The sequence below is a fragment of the Halichoeres trimaculatus genome, unplaced genomic scaffold, assembly GCF_033239565.1.
Source record: "Halichoeres trimaculatus isolate MK-OKI-2021-1 unplaced genomic scaffold, fHalTri1.1 fHalTri1_scaffold_14, whole genome shotgun sequence".
In the NCBI taxonomy this organism is placed as follows: Eukaryota; Metazoa; Chordata; class Actinopteri; order Labriformes; family Labridae; genus Halichoeres; species Halichoeres trimaculatus.
In genome coordinates this window covers 3,705,027-3,732,882 of record NW_027437192.1, presented here as the reverse complement: position 1 = coordinate 3,732,882, position 27,856 = coordinate 3,705,027, and the positions used below count along the sequence as shown (strand labels likewise).

At 41.2% G+C, this 27,856-nt stretch overlaps 2 protein-coding genes across 2 annotated transcripts; both read right to left on the bottom strand.

Annotated features, from left to right (window-relative positions):
* Positions 1–715: 715 nt before the first annotated feature.
* On the bottom strand, positions 716–6,105 carry LOC141802821 (uncharacterized). Its single transcript, XM_074686580.1, has 2 exons — positions 5,645–6,105; positions 716–3,558 (listed from the first exon to the last, which is right to left on the bottom strand). The coding sequence occupies exons 1-2, from the start codon at positions 5,835–5,837 to the stop codon at positions 1,172–1,174; spliced, it is 2,580 nt and encodes an 859-aa protein (XP_074542681.1). The 5' UTR covers positions 5,838–6,105; the 3' UTR covers positions 716–1,171.
* Positions 6,106–6,553: 448 nt separating this feature from the next.
* On the bottom strand, positions 6,554–27,634 carry LOC141803283 (uncharacterized). The gene is made up of 8 exons (XM_074687245.1): positions 27,150–27,634; positions 20,409–22,085; positions 19,328–19,519; positions 16,009–17,261; positions 13,908–14,124; positions 10,156–11,359; positions 9,021–9,232; positions 6,554–8,092 (listed from the first exon to the last, which is right to left on the bottom strand). The coding sequence occupies exons 1-8, from the start codon at positions 27,340–27,342 to the stop codon at positions 7,377–7,379; spliced, it is 5,664 nt and encodes a 1,887-aa protein (XP_074543346.1). The 5' UTR covers positions 27,343–27,634; the 3' UTR covers positions 6,554–7,376.
* Between the last annotated feature and the right edge of the window lie 222 nt (positions 27,635–27,856).

Genomic DNA, 27,856 nt, shown 5'->3' with positions numbered 1-27,856 from the left:
ACTTTTATACACAAAAAAAAACTGCAAGACAAAGTAAACCCATCTTCTTGGTTTAAAACAAGTCTGTTATAGGTCAGTATTTGTTATCTGTCTGATCTCGTCAAACTCAGGCATGACGGTTGCACAATAAGATAAAAAAATTGCACTTACCAGACATTGTGTTGAGATCCTGTTCGTGACGCCAAGTTGTTCAGGAAGCTTGACCACTTGTTGAAGAAGACTCAGGAGACTCAGATAGCTTAAGCTGAAACAGTTTATACAGCTGGATCGAAGAGAAGCAACGAACAGAAAACATGGGTGACCAGCGTATCTAATCAGAGGCAATTATAAAGCAATATGAAAATCCCCCCACAGCGTTCCTTTTATCTCGATTCCGTTTGACCCAAAATCCAATCTTTCTGTGAACAGCCCAAATTTGCAATCAATGTATATTTCAAGTCAAAAGAGACCGGGTAACAAGAAAAATTCTGATCGTCCAATCAGAGAAGAGCTGTGCCTTGATTCAGAGAACCTTCAAAATGCGCACCAGACTTTATCAATGGGGATCACAGAGACAGGATGGTATTTAAGTCCCAGCATCCAGCAGAGAGAGATAAGACATGCTCATTACAGCATCTAACACACACACACTTACACACACACATTCACCTGGAGCTACGAGAAAAGATGTAAAAGCTTCAGTAGTGTTTCTATTGGTGACTGTAACATAGAATACACAAACACCCAAAGACAGGTAATTAATTTATTAAACAGTTAATATCAAGCAGCAAACAAGCACCGTTTAGTTTCATGTTTTCATAATGAACACGTTCAGCGACACGTCCACTCCTCCAGGTTTCACATCCGGGATGAATGAATGCCTCTGCGTGCTGACTCTCTCAGATCTGAGAGGAATAATTACTTAAGTTTAAGTTAAAGACATTAGCGGTGATAAAGCCTATCACAAGTTATTATTATTCTAAAGAATGACTCCTTTAACTCTGATTTTTCAGCTCACTGTGTTTCAACATGACACTGAGAGTTCACAGCTCTAAGAAAACAAAAACGAAACTTAAACCCTTTGATTCTCAGAAGATGTGAGTGTTTTTCTACACAGAGATTATTAAACTTAAAGACAGTGGAAACCTTTCAGCTGGATATATAATTCCTAATTATTACCACCTCAGCTGTATCACTGCTCTGCTGCACCTGATTGTCTGACAGGCTCACTCGACCCAGCAGCTCTCTCGGAAACATGCGTATGACTCCTGACATCTGACTTCCTGCTGATTAGTTTCTCTTTCTTGTGCGTCGCCATGTGCTCTTTCAAGTTCCCTTTCTGTGTGAAACCTTTGCTGCACACAGAGCAGTTAAACGGTTTCTCTCCCGTGTGAGTCCTCATGTGCACCTTCAGACTGGCCTTGCAGCTCATTCTTTTCCCGCACTCAGAGCAGTCAAACGTTTTCTCTCCCGTGTGAAGGACCATGTGTTCAGTCAAACTGCTTCTCTGTGTGAACTTTCTGCTGCAGACAGAGCAGCTAAAGGGTTTCTCTCCCGTGTGAATCCTCATATGCACCCTCAGACTCGTCGTGCAGCCTGTTCGTTTTCCACAAACAGAGCAGCTGAAGGGTTTCTCTCCTGTGTGAATTCTCATGTGAGTCACAGCGTGGTCTTTTCGTGTGAACCGTTTTTTGCAAAAGGAGCAGCCAAAAGGTTTCTCTCCGGAGTGAAACCTCATGTGACGAGCAAAGTTTTCCTTTCTGGAGAAGTTTTTGCTGCAGACAGTGCAGCTGAATGGTTTCTCGTCAAAGTGAAACTTGCTGTGGCGGACTAATGTTTCCTTGTAAGAAAATCTTTTATCACAGATTGAGCAGTGAAACGGTTTCTCTCCAGTGTGGCATCTCATGTGCTTTTTGAGATTTCTTTGGCGGGTAAATCTCTTATTACACTTAAAGCAGCTGAACCTTTTTTTGTCAGACGCTTTCGCCTTGATTCTTTTTGATATTTTATGATTTTCATGAGAGTCTAAATCTGACTGGCATTCGCTGGTCTCCATATTATTGTCACCTCTCTTGAGTTTAGAGGAATCTTGAGTTTTGATCTGACTTTCTGGTCCTAAATGTGTCACTTGATCTGTGTTCCTGTTTGATTTTCTACCAGCTCCTGTTTCTGCCTCTATTTTCACACAGATTTCATTCAGAAGAAGCTCTGAACTCTGACCTTTGACACACTCGTGCCTTTTAATCTGTGAACGCCAAGCGAAACTTTGACCACAAACACTGCAGTTAAACGGTTTCTCCCCTGTGTGCAGGACCATGTGTTGTTTCTGACTGCACTTCTGTGTAAATCTTTTACCACAAACAGAGCAGCTAAATGGTTTCTCTCCTGTGTGAGTCCTCATATGTGTCTTTAGATGTCCACTGTAGCCCAGTCTTTTACCACACACAGGACAAATAAAAGGTTTTTCTCCAATAGGTGTGGTGTTTAAATCAGAGATGCCATTGTTCACGTCCAAACTAAAACCAAATGAATTCCCTCTGGTTTTAGAGCTAAAACCGTCTTTATCTTCATATCCAGGGTCTGAAGAGTCTTCGATTTTGACCTCAATCTCTGCATGGGAGCGTATTTCCTGATCTGAGTTCCTGGCTTCTTCTGGACCACCACAGTCCTCTACATCAGCTCCTGGTTCTGTCTCTCCCCTCTCCTCAGTTTGGCTGTATTGACCCTCTGTCTCCTGACCTCCAGCAGCACACTTATGTATCCTTAACTGGGAAGGCCAGGAGAAACTCTGACTGCAGAGACTGCAGCTGAAGGGTTTCTCTCCTGTGTGAAGCGCCATGTGAAATTTCAGAGTGGAGTTGTGTTTATACGCTTTCCCGCACTCGGAGCAGCTGAAGGGTTTCACATCCGTGTGCACCACCATGTGCTGAATCAAGTTTTTCCTCGATCTAAATTTAGCAGTGCACTCAGAGCAGCTGAAAGGTTTCTCTCCAGTGTGAACTCTCATGTGTGCAGTCAGATTTTCTTTGGTTTTTAGACTTTTACCACAATCAGAGCAGCTAAACGGTTTCTCTCTTGTGTGCATTATCATATGATTTGTCAGATTCACTTTTTGGTCAAACTCTTGGTCACACTTAAAGCAGCTGAAAGGTTTCTCCCCTGTGTGAATTTTCATGTGTCTGTCCAGGCTCAGTTTCTCTGTAAACGTTCTACCGCACTCAGAGCAGCTGTGAAACTTCCTGTCGGTCTCATTTTTACTGTTCTTCACAGAGTTTAAACCTGTCTGATGTCCTGTCCAATCACTCCCACCCTCTGTCTCTTGTTCAGAAAATTCTTCAGTCTTAACCTCACTGAAAGATCCAAGTGGGGACTGAGCTTCCTCATCTTCACTCTTCACAGAGACAGGCGGGAAAAAAAACTTGGTGGTGTCAGCCTTCTCCAGTCCTTGAAGCTGCTCCCCATCCCTCCACAGTTCCTCCTCTTCCTCTTTAATGTGCGAGGGCTCAGAGTCCTCCTGCAGCGGACTGGGGTCCCACTCCTCAGGAGGCTCTTTTTGACTTTCCAGCAGCAGCGAGACATCTGCAGGAACACAGAAACACAGCATGATAAATCTCCTGAGTCTACCAGTAAAGTCAGAGGGTTATTCTTCAGGTGACAACTAGGCCTGTCACGATAACAAATTTTGCTAGACGATAATTTTCCAAAATATTATTGCCGATTAACGATATTATTTTGATTTTTTTCCCCATTTTTTCATCGATGTAATTATGATAAATAGGATAATAAAGTGAGTACACCATATCAAAAGCAAGAAACTTTAATTTCTTAAGAGTATTTAACTGTAACTAAACAGTCAGGATCTTTTAAATAAGATAAATTAACCAAAAATATAATAAATTTAACAAACAAGAAAGAGAAAAAAATACAATGAAAATGAAATGGACTCTCTTTTAGAAAAAAATACATGTCAATGAAAATAATTAATACAAATCAAAAACAATAAAACATAGACCCTGTCTCTAGAGAAAAAAACGAAACTCCAAAAAAAATAAAAAAAACAACAACAATAAAAACTATAGCCCAAATAAAAGGGAGTTTATACAGTTCCTGAATTGTTTGTAACATGTACTTTTTCCCAGTCAATCCGTACTGTCTGTCAAACGTTTTTCGCATTTCTGGCTTTCAACTGTATTGAAGGGCTGCATTTCTTTGGCGATGTATCTGTCTTTGAGCGCCACCATTTGGCGCTTTTATTTCTATTTACTTTGCCGACCAAAAGCCTCAGTAAGAGCGGATTGTCAAAGAACAAGGCTCCGCTGCACCTCCCCTTCTTCTTCTTCGTCGCCACTTTTTTCAAACAAATGCAACATATCAGCTCGTTGGTGTTCATGAGCTCACGCTTTGTTCATTCTGATAAAAAAAAACAAAATATTCCCACTCTGGGACTGTGGCAGGCGGCTTAAGAACCGTATCTTTCGTGCCATTACTCATATTAGTGTGTGTTTCCTCCTTACCCCTCAGGACGCTCGCTTCAGCTCTCTCCGTGTGTACGCGCGAGCAGCCCTGTCTTCACCCCAAAGATCGCATTTTTGACAGATGCTCACTCAGTGATAAATCCACTATAGAACCTATGCACCCCAGTGTTAGGAAAGATAGACGAAGTGAGCCATCTTCTCATTCAGCCTCTTTGGTTGAAAGAGAGGAGGAAAACAAACATGCATGCAAGTGTCAGTTTATCGAGGCTGGCAAACTTACCGAGGACGTTTTTACTTATCGTTCGGTTAATCCATTTATTGATTATCGTGACAGGCCTAGTGATAACTCTTTTATCTGTGAGGGATCTGACTCAACACTGAATCAGGCGCTTTCATGGACTGACACTGCCATCTAGGGGTCACTGGCTGAAATATTGAATATTTCACAACTGTGTAGAATGACTTTTATTTTTCTAGGATTTAATTCTCTGACAGTAAAACTAGTTACAGGAAGCTGTGATAGACCCATCATGCATCTTCTTTTATCTTATAATATTTTCAACAAAAACATTTTTCTGGACATGTGAGGTGACTGTGGCTTCTTCTTTAACTGTACCTACATTTATGTTTACACTACATGCAAACAATGTCCATGGGCATCAAGAAATCATCTCAAAGGCACAGCCCAGCAAGTCTCCAACTGCAAAATCCAAACCTGGTTCATACTGGGACTCTCTAGTTCCTACGCTGAGTTCCCACACACTGAGCACTTCAGCTCTTTTTTATTTTTATTTTCTTGTGTGCTATTTATTCTACAATTAAAATAAGGTGGAGTGGGGTTGTTGCACATCCACAGGATTCTGAGTTAGTGTATGTGTAGTAGGATATGCTCAAATACACAGGATGGTGCTATGGTGCTTGAAGTTAAGGTAGGGAGTAGTGTCCTTTTGAGGCTTAACATTAAAAAAAAACATATATTTAAAAAAAAACAGAGCAATTTTATCAATTAACAGATTCAGGGAGTTCTAAAACAAATGGGGAGGTTTAAAATTCTGCCCAATCTTTAGTCTGAACATCAAGCACTGTTTCTGCTACACAGTTACTACATGACTACATGCTCTGTACCCTTACACTATCTAAAAGTCACAGATTATTAACCACAAGCAAACATAAGCAGACAGTAAACAAACCTGCTCTGTGTAATCGAAGCTGTGGATTGTAAACAGCATCCAGAAGTTTCTGTTGTCTCTTGTTCTCTTCTTTGGATCGACAAAGCTGCTCCTCGTACTCTGCTATGGTTCTTTCAAACAGCTCAAAGATCTCTTCAGCAGCTGCACTCAGTCTCTGGTTGATGAAACCTCTCAGGATTTGGGTTTTAGACATTTTCAAACAGTGAGAGAAAAACAGTTTTCCATCAGTGGCTGCTGCTAAGCTCCTCCCATTGCTCTGTCTGCAGCTAGCATGCTAAGCTAACCGGCGCTGCCCTGTCCTCCCTTCAGGTGAAATATTCCATTTAGAGGTTCATTCAGACATACGGTGGCTCGGTTGGGTCCCTTAAAACACAATTGCGGGATAAAGATCAAAAAGACGGTCTAGACAGTCGCCATTTCGGTTCAAAGAGGGTCAGGGCTTCGCTGTAAGAAGTACTTCCGTTACGACTGCGCTCGAGACCTTCAAAATAAAAGCTGGTGACCTTTACTGAATGTCACTCACCAAATTGTTTCGAGTATTTTTTTTTTCATCTCGGAACCAAAAGAAAAGTTATTGTCACTGCAGTTTTGTCTCTTAAGTCAACATCTTTCCAGAAGTTTTTTTTTTTAAATTGTCAATAGAACCATTTTATTGCTCACATTACACTATCAGTATCAGTTAAACTTAATACAGCCTAACTACGGAAACTGTATAAAGACCCTGTTTGAATTCTCTCCATCCTCCTCAATTAAAAATCTGGTTAGGAAGCCTGCCATTTGAGGTTTATTGTCAAAATAAAGCCCTGAAAGTTATTTCTTTGATTAAATTCCTCCTCCAGAATGTTTTATGTGGCTTGATGTCAAATATTAGTGTTTGAAGATTATTCATCATGATACAGTAAACGTATGCAATTCTGAAGAACACTTTTTATTAAACAAAAAAACAACAACAACACAACTAAACAAAACAAACATCACCAATCACACCTCCATTCAGGAAATCACAGTGAACAGTGTTTGAGTGTTTGTGAAGCTTCTCTATATTGGACCGCCTCAATTGCCACGTTTCCACCAAGCAGTCCGGTTCGGTTCAGTATGGTTTGCCACGGTTTGGTACAGCTAAGCTTGTTCCAGTTTGCGTTTTCCACAGCAAACTGTGCCCCCTCGTGGTAGGCGGCGTGTAAGCTGGATGCAGAAAGCTGCAGCTGTTAAACAATAGCATGACGCCGTAGCAGCGTGACACAGTTTACCTCTCTATTAAATCCAACAAAGACGAAAAACACAACACAGTAAACAAAGAGCATAGAAAGAAGGTGTGCAGCATTTTGTCCTCTCTGTGATTGGCATGTAGTTCTTTGATACAAAGAACAATCAAGCTTTGTTTCAGAGAAGTCTGTGTGCCGCCATGAGAAATGCAGCAGCTGATGGGGTAAGTGATGATTCTTTGGACCAATCAATGTTCTGCAGTGTTGTAGCTCCACCTTCAGAAAGCGGATCGATTCAGTCTGGAACCCATATAAAAGGGTCCCAAAAAGTGGGACGGCTCGTGTCAGTCATTTGGGGATCCGTCCTGGGATAAGTCAGTGGAAACGCCACAAAATGTGGGCCATACTGAGACGAACTGAACTGGTCTGCTTGGTGGACACGCAGCTTATGTGTACCAGTTGTTATCAGCCCCCTCCAGTCCATGAAGCAGGTTTCCTTCCTGACTGCTCCACAGATGATTAAACTATTATGATCCACCTCTACACTTGTGTTTCTTTAACTGATAAAGCCAGGTGAAACTGTTGTTACAGGAGTGACAGGTGTGAGGTTTTTCTCCTGTGTGTGTTCGCATGTGAAGCTGCACACTCTCAGGACGTGAAAAGCTTTTCTTGCACTGTGAACAGCTGTACGGTTTCTCCCCTGTGTGACATCTCACATGGCTCTTCAAATGACACTTCTGAACAAATCCTTTACCACAGTACTGGCAGATGAAGGGTTTCTCTCCTGTGTGGATTCTCATGTGTATTCTTAGAGCGGCACTTTCCTTGAATATTTTTCCACACTGGAGGCATTCGAACCTTTTTACACTTTTCTTCCTTTTTTTGCTCTTTTTTGAAAAGATTAAACTTGAATGTTGTTTCGCCATCTGCTGATGAGAATTCATCGCCTCAGTCTCAGGTTCAGCAGAGTCTCCATTGTTAACCTCAGTCTCTGGGTCTGGGTTCCTGTCTGGTCCTGGTCCTCCCACTGAGCCTCTGAGCTCCACATTTTGATTCTGGTGAAGAGGTGAGGACTGAGGTTTTTCCTCCTCTAGTCCTTGAAGCTGTTGTCTGTCCTGACTGATCCAGAGTTCTTCCTGTTCCTCTTTGAAGACTGGGAGCTCAGAGTCCTGCTGCTGTGGACCTGAGCCACATTCCTCCTGCTTTGGAAGAAGCTCTTCACTCACCACCAGCTGCTGGACGTCTGTGAGACACAGAAACAAATGTTATTCAGACTTTAGTAACTGTGTGACAAGAAGAGCATTCTGTAATTAATATCTCCTCCCATAGTGCATAATGCTCTACTACCTGGATGTAAACTGGCACAGATCAGTCTTCTGGTAGCATGGTGTTATTACCGTGGCATTGTTGTGGTCCAGGTTCACAGTGCATGTCAAAACAAGCATGCAAACAACACAGTCTCACAAGTATTACGACGTCTGCTAAAACCACAGTGTTTTAACTGCTAATTCACCATGTAAAGCCGAGCTGCTCAGCAGAGCAGAGTCCCTGCATCCAGCACTCAGTCAAGTTAGTCAGAGCTAGTAGGGAGCTGTATTTATACTCGGCTCTTGGTGGGTGTATCCCTCGGTGGCGGTTGTGTGACTAACTGACATTACAGAGGAGCTGGAGGAGCCTATTTTCAGAGGCATCAAATCTCGATCAAGGATATCAGAAAAATAAAATATCTCATTTTTTGAAAATTCAGGGGGTGAAAGGTCTTGTTTTCAAATTTATTATATTATATGTAAGTATCAAATCACGGATCAGCATGATATGTCCCCTTTAAGGGATTCTTATCTGATGACGTCAACATTTTTACCAAACCTCGTGCAGGTCTGGTGCTATTGATGTGACGTTACAAACTCTTGTACAGTAGGCGGTATGCACCTGCATTAAATGAAAAACGTAGAAGTAAAAGAAAAAGCCCGTGATATAATCTGAACCACTGGCTTTTTAACTTACAGCTTCAGGGATTTCTTCTACAGTGAGGCTGAATAAATCTGTACACGTTAAGTCTGAACATCTAGAACTCTAACTGCTACACAGTTACTACATATTCTGTCGCTGTGCATTATCTATAAGTCACAGATTATAAACGATGAGCAAACATAAGCAGACAGTAAACAAACCTATTTTGTATAATCGAAGCTGAGGATTGTAAACAGCATCCAGAAGTTTCTTTTGTCTCTGGTTCTCCTCTTTGGATCGACAAAGCTGCTCCTCGTACTCTGCTATCGTTCTTTCAAACAGCTCAAAGATCTCTTCAGCAGCTGCACTCAGTCTCTGGATGATCAAACCTCTCATTATTTGGGTTTTAGACATTTTCAAACAGTTGAAGAAACTCCGTCAGAAAGTCCGTTAGCTCTGTCTATGCTAAGTTTTGCGCCTCGCTCGGTCCGAAGCTAGTATGCTAAGCTAACTGCCGCTGCCGTTTAGTCCTCCTTAGGTGAAAGACAGTAAGTCCATTTAAAGGTTAAATCAGGAAAAAAAAGTCTCGGTTGTGTCTCCTAAAACACAATGAAGAGATATAGATCAAAAAGACGATCTAGACAGTTCCCTTTCGGTTTACACAAAGTCAGGGCTTGGCTTTCAGAAGTACTTCCGTCACAATGCTGTACGAGACCTTCAAAATAAAAGCTCGTGACCTTTACTGACTCACTTTCCAAATTGTTATGAGTATTTTTTTTCATCCCGAACCCAAAGGATATTTATTGTCACTGCAGTCTGACTCTTTAATCTTTCAACATCTTTCCGTAAGTTTTTTTTTTTTTAATTATAAATAAAACTGTTTTATTGCTCACATTACACTATCAGTATCAGTTAAACTTATGACAGCCTAACCACGGGAACTGTACAAAGACCCTGTTTGAATTCTCTCCATCCTCCTCAATTAAAAATCTGGTTAGGAAGCCTGCCATTTGAGGTTTATTATCAAAATAAAAGGAAAGTTATTTCTTTGTTTTAATTTCTCCTCCAGAATGTTTTATGTGGCTTGATGTCAAATTTTAGTGTTAGAAGATTATTCATTATGATACAATAAATGTTTGCAATTCTCAAGATCACTTTTTATTAAACTAAAAAAAAAGAGTCACAACGAAACAAAACAAACATTATCACTCACAACTCAACTCAGAAAATCATAGTGAACAGTGTTTATGTTACCGCTTCTCTATATTGGACCACCTAGATGTGTACCAGTTGTTATCAGCCCCCTCCAGTCCATGTAGAAGGTCTCCCTCCTGACTGCTCCACAGATCTTTAAACTATAATGATCCACCTCCACACTTGTGTTTCTTTAACTGATAACCCCATGAAAACCTATTGTTACAGGATATACAGGCGTAAGGTTTTTCTCCTGTGTGTTTTCGCATGTGAAGCTGCAAATGCTCAAGACGTGAAAAGCTTTTCTTGCACTGTGAACAGCTGTACGGTTTCTCTCCTGTGTGACTTCTCACATGGTGATACAAATGACCCCTCTGAGCAAATCCTTTGCCGCAGAACTGGCAGCTGAAGGGTTTCTCTCCTGTGTGGATTCTCATGTGTATTATTAGAACGGCATTTTTCTTAAATATTTTCCCACACTGAAGGCATTCGTACATTTTCACACTTATCTTCCTTTTTTTGCTCTTTTTTGAAAAGATTAAACTTGAATGTTCTTCCTCCATCTGCTGATGAGAATTCATCGCCTCAGTCTCAGGTTCAGCAGAGTCTCCATTGTTGACCTTAGTCTCTGGGTCTGAATATCTGACTGGTCCTGGCCCCTCCACTGAGCCTCTCTGCTCCACATTTTGTTTCTGGTGAAGCTGTGAGGACTGAGGTTTTTCCTCCTCTAGTCCTTGAAGCTGCTCTCCCTCTTGGCTGCTCCAGAATTCCTGTTCCTCTTGGATGTCTTGGAGCTCAAAGCAGGTGAAAGGTTGTTCTCCTGTGTGACTTTTCACATGGTTCTGCATATTAATCTTCTGAGCAAATCCTTTACCACAGAACTGGCAGCTGAAGGGTTTCTCTCCTGTGTGGAGTCTCATGTGTGTCTTCAAATTGCTAATATGGTTAAAAAGTTTCCCACACTCAAGGCATTCGTACATTTTCACTCTTTTCTTTTTCTTCTTTTTGCCCTTTTTTGACAAGATTAAATCTGAAAGTTCTCCGTCCGACTGTTGATGAGTATTCATCGCCTCTGTTTCAGGTTCTGGAAAGTCTCCATTGTTAACCTCAGTCTCTGGGTCTGGGTTCCTGTCTGGTCCTGGTCCTTCCACTATGCCTCTCTGCTCCACATTTTGTTTCTGGTGAAGCGGTGAGGACTGAGGTTTTTCCTCCTCCAGTTCTTGAAGCTGCTGTCTGTCCTGACTGATCCAGAGTTCTTCCTGTCCTTCTTTGAAGACTGGGAGCTCAGAGTCCTGCTGCTGTGGACCTGAGCCATGTTCCTTCTGCTTTGGAAGAAGCTCTTCACCCACCACCAGCTGCTGGACGTCTGTGAGACACAGAAACAAATGTAATTCAGACTTTAGTAACCGAGTGACAAGAAGAGCATTCTGTGATTGTTGTGTCTTCCTATTGTGAATAATGCTCTACAACCTGGATGTAAACAAGCACAAATCATTCTTCTGGTAGCATGGTGTTATTTGTCATTTAGTTGATCTGGTAAATTGAGATCAAGTTAAATGCAGACTGGTTAAACTGCCAAAAAAACACTTGACCAGAGCCATGAGGAACCAGCACAGGGATGTGGAAGTTAACCAGCCAGTGGAGCTTGCTCTGAGAGTGTTAGCCCCACGCTGATGTCAATTATTTCAATATCTTCCTACAAACTCTGTTATCTTGTTAAGTTGAGTAAAATTTTACACTCTTGTCTGAGTTCATCCGTCTTTTGAACAAGCTGGTTTGTGGGAATTTAAATTTCAAAAGGAGGTTTTGATCTGTTTTACTCTTTATTCTGTCCTGCTGGTGCCCCTGTGGTATCCTTTCATTATTCAAGGCTAAAAAAATCCCTCATTTACTTCCACTCATGTTTTAGGTAATCCTTCTTTCAGCCTCTGTCAAAAACACTTTGTTTGAACTGCTGTCACTTTAAGATTCACAGAAATCCCCCCTCCTTCTGATTGGTTGCCCCTCTGGAGAACCGGATGGGGCTGAGGGCAGATCTTGATGTTTGAGGCCTGTCCTCTGTGTCATGAACTATGTTCTGTTCCTTTTACATCAGAACTGAGAAGTGGGGAGTGGGAATGACATCATCTCAGGGTTAAAAGCACTCCAGTTGCAGAGACAGAAATATTTGCCATAACAGCGATATTTCTCTACATGAACATAAAAAAATAGTAAAGGACTGATTTACTGCGACAAACAGGAGTCAAATATGCACACATTAACAGAAAAAAACAGAAGCTTAATAACTGTTTACACCTGGGGCAGCCATCTTTGATTGTAAAGTAGGAAATTCAGACCTCAGGTTCCAGTTGTAATTTCCTACTTGGAACTCGTAAATTCTAACTTCAGGGTACGGATGGAACGCACCACGAGTTAAGGGATTCTTATCTGATAACATCTTCAGATCTGGTGCTATTGATATGACGTTACAAACTCTTGTACAGCAGGCGGTTGGAACCTACATTAAATGAAAGACGTAGAAGTAAAAGAAAAGGCCCGTGATATAATCGGAACTACTGGCTTTTTAACTTACAGCTTCAGAGATTTCTTCTACAGTGAGCATAGGCGCAAATCCCGGGGGGGACGCAGGGGTCATGTCCCCCCCTTCCATCAAGTTGGCCCCCCTAAAAAATCCAGTTGTAATTAATTTTCTAATAGTAACGTTTCTTTTTTCAATGGTGTAACACAAGTCAACAATTCGACACAATGATTGACGAGTTTAACCATTGAAAGATCACACACACACCCCTCCCCGCGCGATCCTCACAGTGGTTTGATCCAATCTGCACGGATGCTGCAGCCGGGCACACACACGCACACAAATAAACGCATACAGACAGAGCGGAGGGTCATGGTCAAGTAAGTAGCTTTCACTGAAAGACTTATTCATCATAACTTCACTTGTTAAAACAGACAGACAGAGAAAATGAAAAGCAAATGTCAACTCCTTCTTCCGAAGTCTGACAGTATGCTTTTTTTTAAATTTTTTTTTTAAAGGCGCTGATTAAGCTTTCCATCCGATGTGGTGCGCACACACAGACTACAGAGCGCCAAGGATCGCGATTAAGTGCATTAAAACACTGAACAATTTACAAGTTAATTGTCACACTATTTGCTGCTGGCTGGCAAACAGCCTCTCCTCTATGATGCAAAGAAGGCTGTGACAGATAAGACAGACAGGTGACATGCTGACATCCTCGTCCTCTCATTTATGACACAATATTAAACTATTTAAGATGCCTCTAGTGAGATAGAGGCATCTCTAGTGAGATTTATGAATTCATAGATGAAGCCATTATTTATTACAGTCTTATGTTCTATTCTAGATGTATTGATTTAAAAATGAAGTAGTTATGACTTTGACTTGGATCTTGAATAGATCCAGTTTCTAATGCCATTCTGACTGTTAATTTACACCCCTTATTGTCCTCCAATTGAAATCAACACTTTTTGCATTAATTTGGATATAAAATACTAATTATTGAATTCACAATGTTGTGAACGTGTTGCTTCCACATTCATGCCAAAACATTTTTTCATGAACTAAAGGAAAATTAAATCTAGGCTGATTATCCATAGCTGGGACTAGTCACTGTTTAATATCACAATATAAAACAACACAGCAAAAATTATAGCATTTATTTTTATGCCCCCCCCCTCTAGAAATCAGTCTCTTAAATTTTACTGTTTATTGTCCCCCCCAACAATGAAACGGGATTTTCGCCCCTGACAGTGAGGCTGAATAAATCTGTACACGTTAAGTCTGAACATCAACAACTCTAACTGCTACACAGTTACTACATCACTACATGTTCTGTAGCTGTGCATGATCTATAAGTCACAGATTATAAACGATGTGTAAACAGTAAACAAACCTATTTTGTGTAATCGAAGCTGTGGATTGTAAACAGCATCCAGAAGTTTCTTTTGTCTCTGGTTCTCCTCTTTGGATCGACAAAGCTGCTCCTCGTACTCTGCTATCGTTCTTTCAAACAGCTCAAAAATCTCTTCAGCAGCTGCACTCAGTCTCTGGTTGATGAAACCTCTCATGATTTGGGTTTTAGACATTTTCAAACAGTTGAAGAAACTCCGTCAGGAAGTCCGTTAGCTCTGTCTATGCTAAGTTTTGCGCCTCGCTCGGTCCGCAGCTAGTATGCTAAGCTAACTGGCGCTGCCGTTTAGTCCTCCTTAGGTGAGGACTATACACTAAGTCCATTTAGAGGTTGAATCAGACAAAGAAGTCTCGGTTGTGTCTCCTAAAACACAGTCACGGGATACAGATGAAAAAGACGATCTAGACAGACCCATCTGGGTTTATTTTAAGAAGTACTTCCGTTACGATGCTGCTCGAGACCTTCAAAATAAAAGCACGTGACCGTTACTAAGTCACTAACCAAATTGTTTTGAGTATTTTTTTTTCATCCCGAACCCAAAGGAAATTTAATGTCACTGCAGTTTGACTCTTTAATCCTCCAACATCTTTCCAGAAGTTTTTTTTTCAATTATCAATACAACTGTTTTATTGCTCACATTACACTATCAGTATCGGTTAAACTTTTGACAGCCTAACCACGGAAACTGTACAATGCCTCGTTTGAATTCTCTCCATCCTCCTCAATTACAAATCTGGTTAGGAAGCCTGCCATTTGAGGTTTATTTTCAAAACTAGACAATTTCCACAGAAATTGTGAGAGGGGCTCGGTCGGCGGAGGCCAGGCTTTTTGCGTTCATGAAATACTTCAGATACACTTTTGTCACCAGACCTTGTTTTGGACTGACGTTGCGAAACACTTCTTAGCATTTCTTATTTCTGATTCAACAGGTGTCAAATTACCTCATGCACAGTACAGCGCGCTTCGCGTGCACCCTTTCATATCAACACTATTCTAGCCCCAAAACAGTATGTCACAAATATACTCCTACATGTCAAGAGACATGTGGGAAAGTGGCTGGTTGCAAAGCCATAACCCCCAATAAGTACATGAGAACTTGTTAAAGTACCTGTGTGTGTGTGAGTGTATGTGTGTGTGCGATTTACAAATGTAGTTAGGAATGAAGTTGATGAGAAATGTAGGTCAGATCTTAACATTACTCCAGATTACAGAAATATTAGGGTTTCTCTCACACTGGGTCATTTTTTTGGCAAAACAGTTTGATTTTTTGGCAAAACACTCCCTTTGTAAGAAGCAGGAGATGTCGGGGAACATTTTAATGTACTTTTTATTTTTTTGCTGTGAAGATTTTGGAAGTTATGACAATTCGTTCGAGAATGCTGCAACCTGTCATCATCAGCCTCTCTCACTCAAACTGAAGAAATTCCGCACTGTAGGAGCTGAGGTTTCAGGGCAAAAATGAAAAAGTTTATGTTGCTTAAACAGTGAAATCTCAAAAACTGTAATATATGTCAAAAAAGTAAAGTCATACCCATAGAGCTGAAAGATCAGTGACCATTCTAAAGCAAAAATGGTGCCTGTGAGTGGAAGTATGTCAAAGTCTTAGCATCCCAAAGTTAGTGGAAATTTTGGGAAGAGAGAGAGAGAGAGATTCCTAAGTTTCCCATTCATTCCTTAAGAGAGATTTTTCGCCGTTTTTCGCAAATAAGTTGGCCAAAAATTGACGAATTGGTGAAAAAAGTCATAACACACCGATCCCAATCAAGCCACACGTTTTGATGTATAATTTGTGGGGGTTTTCTCAAAGCCCCAGGATGAGCAGCGAATCAAAATTTTGGCCGGAAGATGATGATGAAGAAAAAAGAAACGCGCGGAAGAGCATAGCTTACTAGCTTGCTATGGAGGAGTGGGGCTCATTCGAAGCCCGAACCCCTAATAATGCCCTGAAAGTTATTTCTTTGATTTAATTCTTCCTCCAGAATGTTTTATGTGGCTTGATGTCAAATTTTAGTGTTTGAAGATTATTCAACATCATACAATAAACATTTGCAATTCTCAAGATCACTTTTTATTAAATATATCAGCCCTCTCCAGTCAATGCAGCAGGTTTCCCTCCTGACTGCTCCACAGATAATTTAACTATTGATCCACCTCCACACTTGTGTCTCTTTAACTGATGAGCCCATGTAAATCTATTGTTACAGGAGTTACATGCATGAGGTTTTTCTCCTGTGTGTGTTCGAGTGTGACGCTGCAAACTCTCAATACGTGAAAAGCTTTTCTGGCAATGTGAACAGCTGTACGGTTTCTCTCCTGTGTGACATCTCACATGGTGCTGCAAATGACCCCTTTGAGCAAATCCTTTACCACAGTACTGGCAGCTGAAGGGTTTCTCTCCTGTGTGGATTCTCATGTGTGTCTTCAGATTGCAATTTTGGTTGAATAGTTTCCCACACTCAAGGCATTTATACATTTTCACTCTTGTCTTATACTTTGTGGTCTTTTTTAATAAGATTAAATCTGAATGTTCTTCCTCCGACTGTTCATGAGCATTCATCACCTCCATTACAGGTTCAGGATAGTCTCCATTGTTAACCCCAGGGTCTGAGTCTGAATTTCTGACTGGTCCTGGTCCTTCCACTGAGCCTTTCTGCTTCACATTTTGTTTCTGGTGAAGTTGTGAGGACTGAAGTTTTTCCTCCTCTAGTCCTTGAAGCTGCTCTCCCTCTTGGCTGCTCCAGAATTCCTGTTCCTCTTGGATGTCTTGGAGCTCAAAGCAGGTGAAAGGTTGTTCTCCTGTGTGACTTTTCAAATGGTTCTGCATATTAATCTTGTAAACAAATCCTTTATTACAGAACTGGCAGCTGAAGGGTTTCTCTCCTGTGTGGAGTCTCATGTGTGTCTTCAGATTGCCTTTTTTGTTGAACAGTTGCCCACACTGAAGGTATTTGTACACTTTCACACTTTTCTTTCTCTTTTTTCTGTCCCCCTTAGACAAGATCACATCTAAACCTTTTTCCTCCAAATGATGTTGAGCATTCATCACCTCAGTCTCAGGTTCAGCAGAGTCTCCACTTTTGTCTCCAGTCTCTGGGTCTGAATTTCTGACTGGTTGTGGTCCTTCCACTGTGCCTTCCACATTTTGTTTCTGGTGAAGCAGTGATAACTGAGGTTTTTCCTCCTCCATCCCTTGAAGCTGCAGTCTGTCCTGACTGATCCAGAGTTCTTCCTGTTCCTCTTTGAAGACTGGGAGCTCAGAGTCCTGCTGCTGTGGACCTGAGCCATGTTCCTCCTGCTTTGGAAGAAGCTCTTCACTCACCACCAGCTGCTGGACGTCTAAGGGACACAGAAACAAATGTAATTCAGACTTGAGTAACTGTGTGTCAAGAAGAGCATTCTGTTATTAATGTCTCCTCCCATTGTGCATAATGCTCTACTACCTGGATGTAAACAAGCACAGATCATTCTTCTGGTAGCATGATGTTATTTGTTACTTGGTTTATCTGGTAAATTGAGATCAAGTTAAATGCAGACTGGTTAAACTGCCAAAAAAACCACTTGACCAGAGCCATTTGGAACCAGCACAAGGATGTGGAAGTTAACCAGCCAGTGGAGCTAGCTCTGATAGTGTTAGCCCCACACTGTTGTCAATTATATCATTGTCTTCCTACAAACTCTGTTATCTTGTTGAGTAAAATTTTTTACTCTTGTCTGAGTTCTTCTGTCCTTTGAACAAGCTGGTTTGTGAGAATTTAAATTTCAAAAGGAGGTTTTGATCCGTTTTACTCTTTATTCTGTCCAGCTGGTGCCCCTGTGGTATCCTTTCATTATTCAAGGCTAAAAACTCCCTCATTTACTCCTCCTAGTGTTTTAGGTAATCCTTCTTTCAGCCTCTGTCAAAAAAACACTTTGTCTGAACTGCTGTCACTTTAAGATTCACAGAAATCCCCCCTCCCTGTGATTGGCCACCCCTCTGGAGTAGAGCCCGACCGATTTGGGATTTTTGGGGCTGATGCTGATACCGATACTGGGGGCAAAATAATGCCGATACCCAATATATTGACCGATATCCGATACATGGGCTGATATATATATAATAAATTCATTGATATACACAGGATATATACTGTATATAATCACAAATCATTATAGTACCCATAAGGTTCAAGACAGAGACAGAACACTATTAAATCAAAACAAGAACCTTTAATTAAAACTGTCAACATAAAAACTGTAGTGTAAACCAATGATAAATAAGAACAAGCTGTAAACACCTTAAATAAACAAGTCAAACTTTAAACACAAGAAGTATATAAGAAAAATTAAAAATGTTAACACACAATGAGCAAATTACACAACGTTAAAACGCTGTACTATAGTCTTACATTAGGTAATTGTGGAGGTGTGAATTAACAGAAGCATTTTTCTCTGTTTATCTCACAAAAAAACAACTAACACGATGTTAAAATGTCATTCTATAGTATGACATTAGATAATGTTGGACGGAGGGGGCAGGCACTTGGGCATTGTGCAGCCCAACACACAGACACACATGAGCAGGAGCGACAGAATCTCTGTGGAGCAAAAATTTTTATAATCAGCTACATTTTGGACGATGTTGATTAATCAGTGACAGGCATAATCAGCCCGATTAATCAGGAAACCGGATGAGGCTGAGGGCAGATCTTGGTGTTTGAGGCCTTCTCCTTCAGTGTGTCATGAACTATGTTCTGTTCCATTTACATTAGAACTGAGAAGTGGGGAGTGGGAATGACATCATCTCAGGGTTAAAAGCACTCCAGTTGCAGAGTCAGAAATATTTGCCATAACAGCGATATTTCTCTACATGAACATAAAAAAAATAGTAAAAGACTGATTTACTGTGACAAACAGGAGTCAAATATGCTCACATTAACAGAATAAAACAGAAGCTTAATAACTGTTTACACCTGGGGCAGCCATCTTTGATTGTAAAGTAGGAAATTCAGACCTCAGGTTCCAGTTGTAATTTCCTACTTGGAACTCGTAAATTCTGACTTCCGGGTACAAATGGAACGCACCACTAGTTAATGGATTCTTATTTGATGACGTCATCGTTTTTAGCAAGGCTTGTGCAGATCTGGTGCTATTGATATGACGTTACAAACTCTTGTACAGCAGGCGGTATGCACCTGCATTAAATGAAAAACGTAGAAGTTAAAGAAGAGCCCGTGATATAATCGGACCTACTGGCTTTTTATCTCACAGCTTCAGGGATTTATTCTACAGTGAGGCTGAATAAATCTGTACACGTTAAGTCCGAACATCAAGAACTCTAACTGCTCCACAGTTACTACATATTCTGTAGCTGTGCATTATCTATAAGTCACAGATTATAAACGATGTGTAAACAGTAAACAAACCTATTTTGTATAATCGAAGCTGTGGATTGTAAGCAGCATCCAGAAGTTTCTTTTGTCTCTGGTTCTCCTCTTTGGATCGACAAAGCTGCTCCTCGTACTCTGCTATCGTTCTTTCAAACAGCTCAAAGATCTCTTCAGCAGCTGCACTCAGTCTCTGGTTGATGAATCCTCTCATCATTTGGGTTTTAGACATATTTTAACAGTTTAAGAAACTCTGTCAGGAAGTCCGTTAGCTCTGTCTATGCTAAGTTTTGCGACTCGCTTGGTCCGCAGCTAGTATGCTAAGCTAACTGACGCTGCCGTTTAGTCCTCCTTAGGTGAGGACGAAACACTTAGTCCATTCAAAGGTTAAATCAGACAAAAGAAGTGTCGGTTGTGTCTCCTAAAACACAGTTACGGGATACAGATAAAAAAAGACGATCTAGACAGACCCATTTCGGTTCAAACAGGGTCAGGGCTTTATTTTAAGAAGTACTTCCGTTACGACGCTGCACGAGACCTTCAAAATAAAAGCAAGTAATCTTTACTGAGTGCCACTAACCAAATGGTGTTGAGTATTTTTTTTCATCTCGGAACCAAAACGAAATTTATCGTCACTGCAGTTTTGACTCTTAATTTAACACCTTTCAATAAGTTTTTTTTGTAATTATTAATGCAACTGTTTAATTGCTCACATTACACTCTCAGTATCAGTTAAACTTATGACAGCCTAACCAGCCTGCCATTGAGGTTTATTTTCAAAATAAAGCCCTGAAAGTTATTTCTTTGATTTAATTCCTCCTCCAGAATGTTTTATGTGGCTTGATGTCAAATTTTAGTGTTTGAAGATTATTCAATATGACACAATTAACATTTGCAATTCTCAAGATCACTTTTTATTAAACAAAAAAAAAAAAAATCACAACTAAACACAACAAAAATCATCAATCACAACTCCACTCACAAAATCACAGTGAACCGTGTTTATGTTACATCTTCTTTACACTGGATCACCTCAATGTGTACCAGTTGTTATCAGGCCCCTCAAGTCCATGAAGCAGGTTTCCTTCCTGACTGCTCCACAGGTAATTAAACTATTATGATCCGCCTCCACACTTGTGTTTCTTTAACTGATAAATCCAGGTGAATCTATTGTTACAGGATTTGCAGGACAAAGGTTTTTCTCTTGTGTGTGTTCCCATGTGAAACCGCAAACTCCGAAGACGTGAAAAGCTTTTCTGGCACTGTGAACAGCTGTACGGTTTTTCCCCTGTGTGACATCTCTCATGGTGCAGCAAACTATCGCTATAAGCAAATCTTTTACCACAGAACTGGCAGCTGAAGGGTTTCTCTCCTGTGTGGATTCTCATGTGTGTCTTCAGATTGCAATTTTGGTTGAACATTTTCCCACACTGAAGGCATTCGTACATTTTCACGTTTTTCTTTCTCATCTTTTTGCCCTTTTTAGACGAGATTAAATCTGAATGTTCTCCCTCCAACTGTTGATGAGCATTCATGATCTCAGTCTTGGATTCAGCAGAGTCTCCATTGTTTACCTCAGTATCTGGGTCTAAATTTCTGACTGGTCCTGGTCCTTCGACTGTGCCTCTCTGCTCCACATTTTGCTTCTGGTGAAGCAGTGAGGACTGAGGATTTTCCTCATCCAGTCCTTGAAGCTGCTCTCCCGCTTGGCTGCTCCAGAAATCCTGTTCCTCTTGGATGTCTTGGAGCTCAAAGCAGGTGAAAGGTTGTTCTCCTGTGTGACTTTTCACATGGTTCTGCATATGAATCTTTTGAGCAAATCCTTTACCACAGAACTGGCAGATGAAGGGTTTCTCTCCGGTGTGGAGTCTCATGTGTGTCCTCAGATTGCTATTTTGGTTGAATAGTTTCCCACACTCAAGGCATTGGTACATTTTCACACTTTTCTTTTTTTTCTTTTTTGACAAGATTAAATTTAGATGTTCTCCCTCCGACTGTTCATGAGCATCCATCACCTCCATTTCAGGTTCAGGAAAGTCTCCATTGTTAACCCCAGGCTCTAAGTCTGAATTTCTGAATGGTCCTGGTCCTCCCACTGTGCCTCTGTGCTCCACATTTTGCTTCTGGTGAAGCTGTGAGGACTGAGGTTTTTCCTCATCCAGTCCTTGAAGCTGCTCTCCCTCCTGGCTGCTATGGAGTTCCTGTTCCTCTTGGATGTCTTGGAGCTCAAAGCAGGTGAAAGGTTGTTCTCCTGTGTGAGTTTTCACATGTTTTTGCATAGTACTCTTGTAAACAAATCCTTCACCACAGAACTGACAGCTGAAGGGTTTCTCTCCTGTGTGGAGTCTCATGTGTGTCTTCAGACTGCTATTTTGCTTGAAAAGTTGCCCACACTCAAAGCATTCGTAAATTTCTCCTCTTTTCTTTTTCTTCTTTTTGCCCTTTTTTGACAAGATTACATCTGAATGTTCTCCCTCCGACTGTTCATGAGCATTCATCACCTCCATTACAGGTTCAGGAAAGTCTCCATTGTTTACCTCAGTCTCTGGGTCTGGGTTCCTGACTGGTCCTGGTTTTTTCACTGAGCCTCTGCGTCGCACATTTTGCTTCTGATGAAGCTGTGAGGACTGAGGATTTTCCTCCTCCAGTCCTTGAAGCTGCTGTCTGTCCTGACTGATCCAGAGTTCTTCCTGTTCTTCTTTGAAGACTGGGAGCTCAGAGTCCTTCTGCTGTGGACCTGAGCCATGTTCCTTCTGCTTTGGAAGAAGCTCTTCACTCACCACCAGCTGCTGGACGTCTGTGGGACACAGAAACAAATGTTATTTGGACTTTAGTCACTGTGTGATAACAAGAGTATTCTCTGATTTATGTCTCCTCCCATAGTGCATAATGCTCTACAACCTGGATTTAAAAAAGCACAGATCAGTCTTCTGGTGGCATGGTGCTATCTTTCACAGGGCTCGAGACTGCGATCAAAATAGTTGCATATGCGACCATTTTTTCAGCGTGCTCTAAACTCTCCTTATTGGAGAGGATGCTACGTTAGAGCAGAGCTACGTTAGTTTAACACACGACATCATGTCAACACCAAAAAAAAAAGAAAGAAAACAGCTAAGGCTCTAATCAACTCTTCATCAAGGAGTGCAGCATTTAATCTGTCTCCTGCAGCGTCTTTGGATCAAACCAACTAAGAGAGAGGGGGGTGGATGGTTTTTGAGTTTTTGATATAACGCCTAAGTACGGGACTTGATTTGACTTTGAAAAATATAAGCAATCACGGGAACATACTTCAAGTTGGAGACTATCAGGACAAATCACAAACCAGGAGACCAGCGGGAAAAAGGGTTCAAAAATGAGAGACTCCCTCCATATTCAGGAGTGTTGGCAGCTGCCAGCTCTCTCCATTGGTAAAAGTAACGAGTTTATGTATGACACAGATTGACAAAGGCGAAAACTAAAGACGTTTTCTGTATCATTTTAGGTTGTTTTTAGTAAGTTTCTTAAACCCACTTAGGAATTTTAGTTATTGTTTAATGTAAAGCCTAGTTTTTATTTTTTCAAAGAAAATGTTTTTGTAAACTATAATAACCCTGATATGTACACACATGCATGTCTTTTGTTAATATTTGCTTTTATCTAAGGAGCATTTTTATTGTCTTATTTTAAAGTTACATAAGAGAAATAACCTGTTTTGTTAGCCAGAGCTTGTTGCAAACAAACTTCATATTTACGGTAAAATATTTAGCAAAATCATAGCTACAGTTACTACACATGAATAAATAAATAAATGATGCGACCAAATCATGTGCTGGTGCAACCAACTGAGGCCCCGTTTACACAGAGACTCCCGCAAAGATTCTTCCTTTGCGTTTCCAAAAGCCACCCGCGTTTACACGAGGACGGCGTGAAAACGATCCGCGTTCATCAACTCCAGGAGGACAAGTCACTTCTTCTGTTCTTTCTTTTTCTGCCGTTTTGTTGTGTGAGACGGTCGGCAATGCAACCATGAAGCGCATTACCGCCACCTACTGGACTGGAATGGCTCAACTGGAAATGTGGCTGAGCGCACAGCCTTCACCTGAAACTGCGAGTGCGCATGCGGTCATGTCAGCGTTTCACCCTGATACGCTCTGCTCTGTGTTTACACGAGGCTGGATGGAGGAGCGGATGCAGATCTTTCCACTCTGGGGAGCGTTTTCAAAAGACTGCGTTTTCACTGAAAACGCAACGCGGTCTCATCTAAATGGAAGGCAAAAACGCAACGAAATGTTTGCGGAATCGACCGTTTTCGGCGTCATGTAAACAAGGCCTGAGAAAGTTGGTCGCACCAGTGGTACCAGTGAAAAAGTTAGTGTAGAGCCCTGTTGCACTTAGTTGATCTGGTAAATTGAGATCAAGTTAAATGCAGACTGGTTAAACTTCCCAAAAAACACTTGACTAGAGCCATTACGAACCAGCACAGGGATGTGGAAGTTAACCAGCCAGTGGAGCTTGCTCTGAGAGTGTTAGCCCCACGCTGTTGTCAATTATATCAATGTCTTCCTACAAACACTGTTATCTTGTTAAGTTGAGTAAATTTTTGACTCTTTTCTGAGATCTTCTGTCTTCCAAACAAGCTGGTTTGTGGGAATTTAAATTTCAAAAGGAGGTTTTGATCAGTTTTACTCTTTATTCTGTCCAGCTGGTGCCCCTGTGATATCTTTTCATTATTCAAGGCAAAAAAAATTCCCTTATTTACTCCCATTCGTGCTTTAGGTAATCCTTCTTTCAGCCTGTGTTGAAAAAAACTTTGTTTGAACTGCTGTCACTTTAAGATTCACAGAAATCCCCCCTCCCTCTGATTGGTCACCCTCTGACGAACCGGATGGGGCTGAGGGGCTGTGTGTCATGAAGTATGTTCTGTTCCTTTTACATCAGAACTGGGAAGTGGGGAGTGGGAATGACATCATCTCAGGGTTAAAAGCACTCTATTAATCAATCAATCAAATTTTATTTATAACGCACTTTTCATACATTAAAAATGTAGCACAAAGTGCTTTACATCATTAAAAGCCCTTACCCATTCCCACCCCCCAACCCACCCAGGCCCCAAACCCACAAACACACACACACACACACACACACACACACACACACACACACACACACACACACACACACACACACACAAGGTTAATATATTTTAGAAACATGTGGCTGAGAGCAGAGGAGCCAGGTCAGGAAACGCACCCAGGGGGTCATCTGCACCGGGCACTGCCAACGGCTCAAAGGCCAGGACACCTCCACCCAGGCACCCACCGAGCTACAGGTCCCTGAGGGGCCCACAGCAGCAAAGCACTGCTGCAAAACCCCCACCTGACCAAGTCGATGGTCACCACTAGAGAGAAGTATCCCAGCCAGAGCCAATCACAGCCCCCAGTGCAGAGGGCCCCCTGCTGAGGAAACACTGGAGACGGGAGATAAAAACATCAAAACAAAACATAACACTATAAGATAAGATGGAAAAACATATTAATCTGAGAAAATAAATAGATATAAAAAGTGCTAAAGATATAATTCAATAATTTAATAAATAAATAGATAAAATGAATAAATAAATCTATTAACAGTAAAATGAAATAAACTAAATAAATAACCAAATAGATATCTAAATGAATAAATACAATAAAATATTAATTAAAAGCTAAGTGAAAAAAGTGGGTCTTGAGTCTGCTTTTAAAAATATGAACATTCTCTGCGGCCCTCAGGTCCTCTGGCAGGCTGTTCCACAGACGGGGGCCATAGTGCTGGAAAGATGCCTCACCAAAGGTTCGTGTTCTAGCTTTGGGTATTACCAAAAGGCCAGTGCCAGAGAATCTCAGGGTCCGCGTGGGTTCATATGGTAAAAGCAGTTCTGAAAGATAAGAAGGTCCAAGACCCCTAAGACATTTAAAAACCATTAAAAGGACCACAAAATCAATCCTAAAACACACAGGGAGCCAATGCAGTGATTTTAAAACCGGTGTAATATGTGCCCGCCTCCTGGTCTTAGTCAGCACACGTGCTGCTGAGTTTTGTAAAAGTTGTAGATCTGAAATGTGTCTTTTCGGAAGACCAGAGAGCAGGGCGTTACAATAATCAATACGACTGGAGATAAAAGCATGCATTAGCGTCTCTGTGTTAGCCTAGTTGTGAAGTCGAAAAAAAATTGCCTCAACAGCAATATTTCTCGATATAACATAAAAAAATAGTAAAAGACTGATTTACTGTGACAAACAGGACTCATAAATGTACATTTTAACAGAATAAAACAGAAGTTTAATAACTGTTTACACCTGGGGCAGCCATCTTCCATTGTAAAGTAGGAAATTTATGGTGTGTTCGAGGCAACCCATAACTCTTATGTTTCCCAGTTGAAATCTCAGAGTTCTGACTTGTAAGCCTTCCAGGGAATTTACGACTTTGGTTTGAGCGCAAGGAATTCTGGGATGTAAACAAACCAGCATTGCAGAAATTCTAAGATTTATGCTTGGTCATTTCAATTACCAAAGGAGCCTGCAAGTTCTTTATTTAAGTGAAACGAAGGAGGGGAAACGGCGCATGAGGTATTTACTTTATATTTCATGGTATACGTCGTTATTTTAAAGTGTATTTTTTGTTGATTAATGCACTGAATGCCAGAGTTGCTGCCAATGTGCAATGTATGAACATCAGACTAGAAGTTTACACTTGTAGCCCAGTGATGATAGCTCTCTCTCTTTCTCTATTAGCTATTTCATGTTAGCGACACATTTGTCCACCGTCTCGGTGGAGATATAACAGATTATAATACATAATTGTGTGTGTACATTGTGACTGCAACGTTCGAGTTTACATTGTTGTAAAGTCTTTATTTCACCGTGTGTCACGCGCAGCACCACCACATCCATAGAGGCTGCCATATTGTTTTGGCACAGATGTGACGTCACAAGTCTTAACTCGGAGTACATCGATCTGGTACGAGTTCACGGGTCATAAGATACGAGTTCGACTGCCGTTCCAGGGCATTTTCACAAGTTACAGGTGGGAAATATATGAGTTACGGGTTGCCTCAAACGCACCATTAGACCCCAGGTTCCAGGTGCATGGGGGCACAATGGTTAGCGCTGCAGCCTCACAGCAAGAAAGTCACCTGTTCAAATCCACACCTCGGCCGGTGGGCCTTTCTATGTGGAGTTAACCCTAACCATAACCTTCTCTGGGTACTCCGGCTTCCTCCCACAGTCCAAAAACATGCTCATCAGGTTAATTTGTCACTCAAAATTGTCCGTAGGTGTGACTGTGTGTGTGAATGGTTGTCTGTCTCTATGTGTCAGCCCTGTGATTGACTGGCGAGCAGTCCAGGCTGTATCCCACCTCTCGCCCAATGACAGCTGGGATAGGCTCCAGCCACCCTGAATAAGATAAGCGGCATGGAAAATTGATGGGTTCCAATTGTGATTTCCTACTTGGAACTCGTAAATTCTGACTTCCGGGTACAAATGGAACGAACCACTAGTTAAGGGATTCTTATCTGATGACGTCGTCATTTTCGCGCCTCGCGCAGATCTGTTGCTATTAATATGACGTTACAAACTCTTGTTCAGCAGGCGGTATGCACATTAGTGTTTCTTGGATTGAATAAAAGACGTAGAAGTAACAGAAAGAGCCCGTGATATAATCGGAACCACTGGCTTTTTATCTTACAGCTTCAGGGATTTCTTCTACAGTGAGGCTGAATAAATCTGTACACGTTAAGTCTGAACATCAAGAACTCTAACTGCTACACAGTTACTACATATTCTGTCGCTGTGCATTATCTATAAGTCACAGATTATTAACGATGGGTAAACAGTTAACAAACCTGCTCTGTGTAATCGAAGCTGTGGATTGTAAACAGCATCCAGAAGTTTCTTTTGTCTCTGGTTCTCCTCTTTGGATCGACAAAGCTGCTCCTCGTACTCTGCTATCGTCCTTTCAAACAGCTCAAAGATCTCTTCAGCAGCTGCACTCAGTCTCTGGTTGATAAATCCTCTCATCATTTGGGTTTTAGACATTTTCAAACAGTTGAAGAAACTCTGTCAGGAAGTCCGTTAGCTCTGTCTATGCTAATTTTGGCGCCTCGCTTGGTCCGCAGCTAGTATGCTAAGCTAACTGACGCTGCCGTTTAGTCCTCCTTAGGTGAGGACGAAACACGAAGTCCATTCAAAGGTTAAATCAGACAAAAGAAGTGTCGGTTGTGTCTCCTAAAACACAGCTACAGGATACAGATTAAAAAGACGATCTAGACAGTCGCCATTTCAGTTCAAACAGGGTCAGGGCTTGATTTTAAGACGTACTTCCGTTACGACGCTGCTCGAGACCTTCAAAATAAAAGCAGGTAACCTCAACTGAACGTCACTAACAAAATTGTTTTGAGTATTTTTTTTTTCATCCCGAACCCAAAGTAAATTTATTGTCACTGCAGTCTGACTCTTTAATCCTCCAACATCTTTCCAGAAGTTTTTATTATTATTATTATTATTATTATTGTTGTTGTTGTTATTATTATTATTATTATTATTATTATTA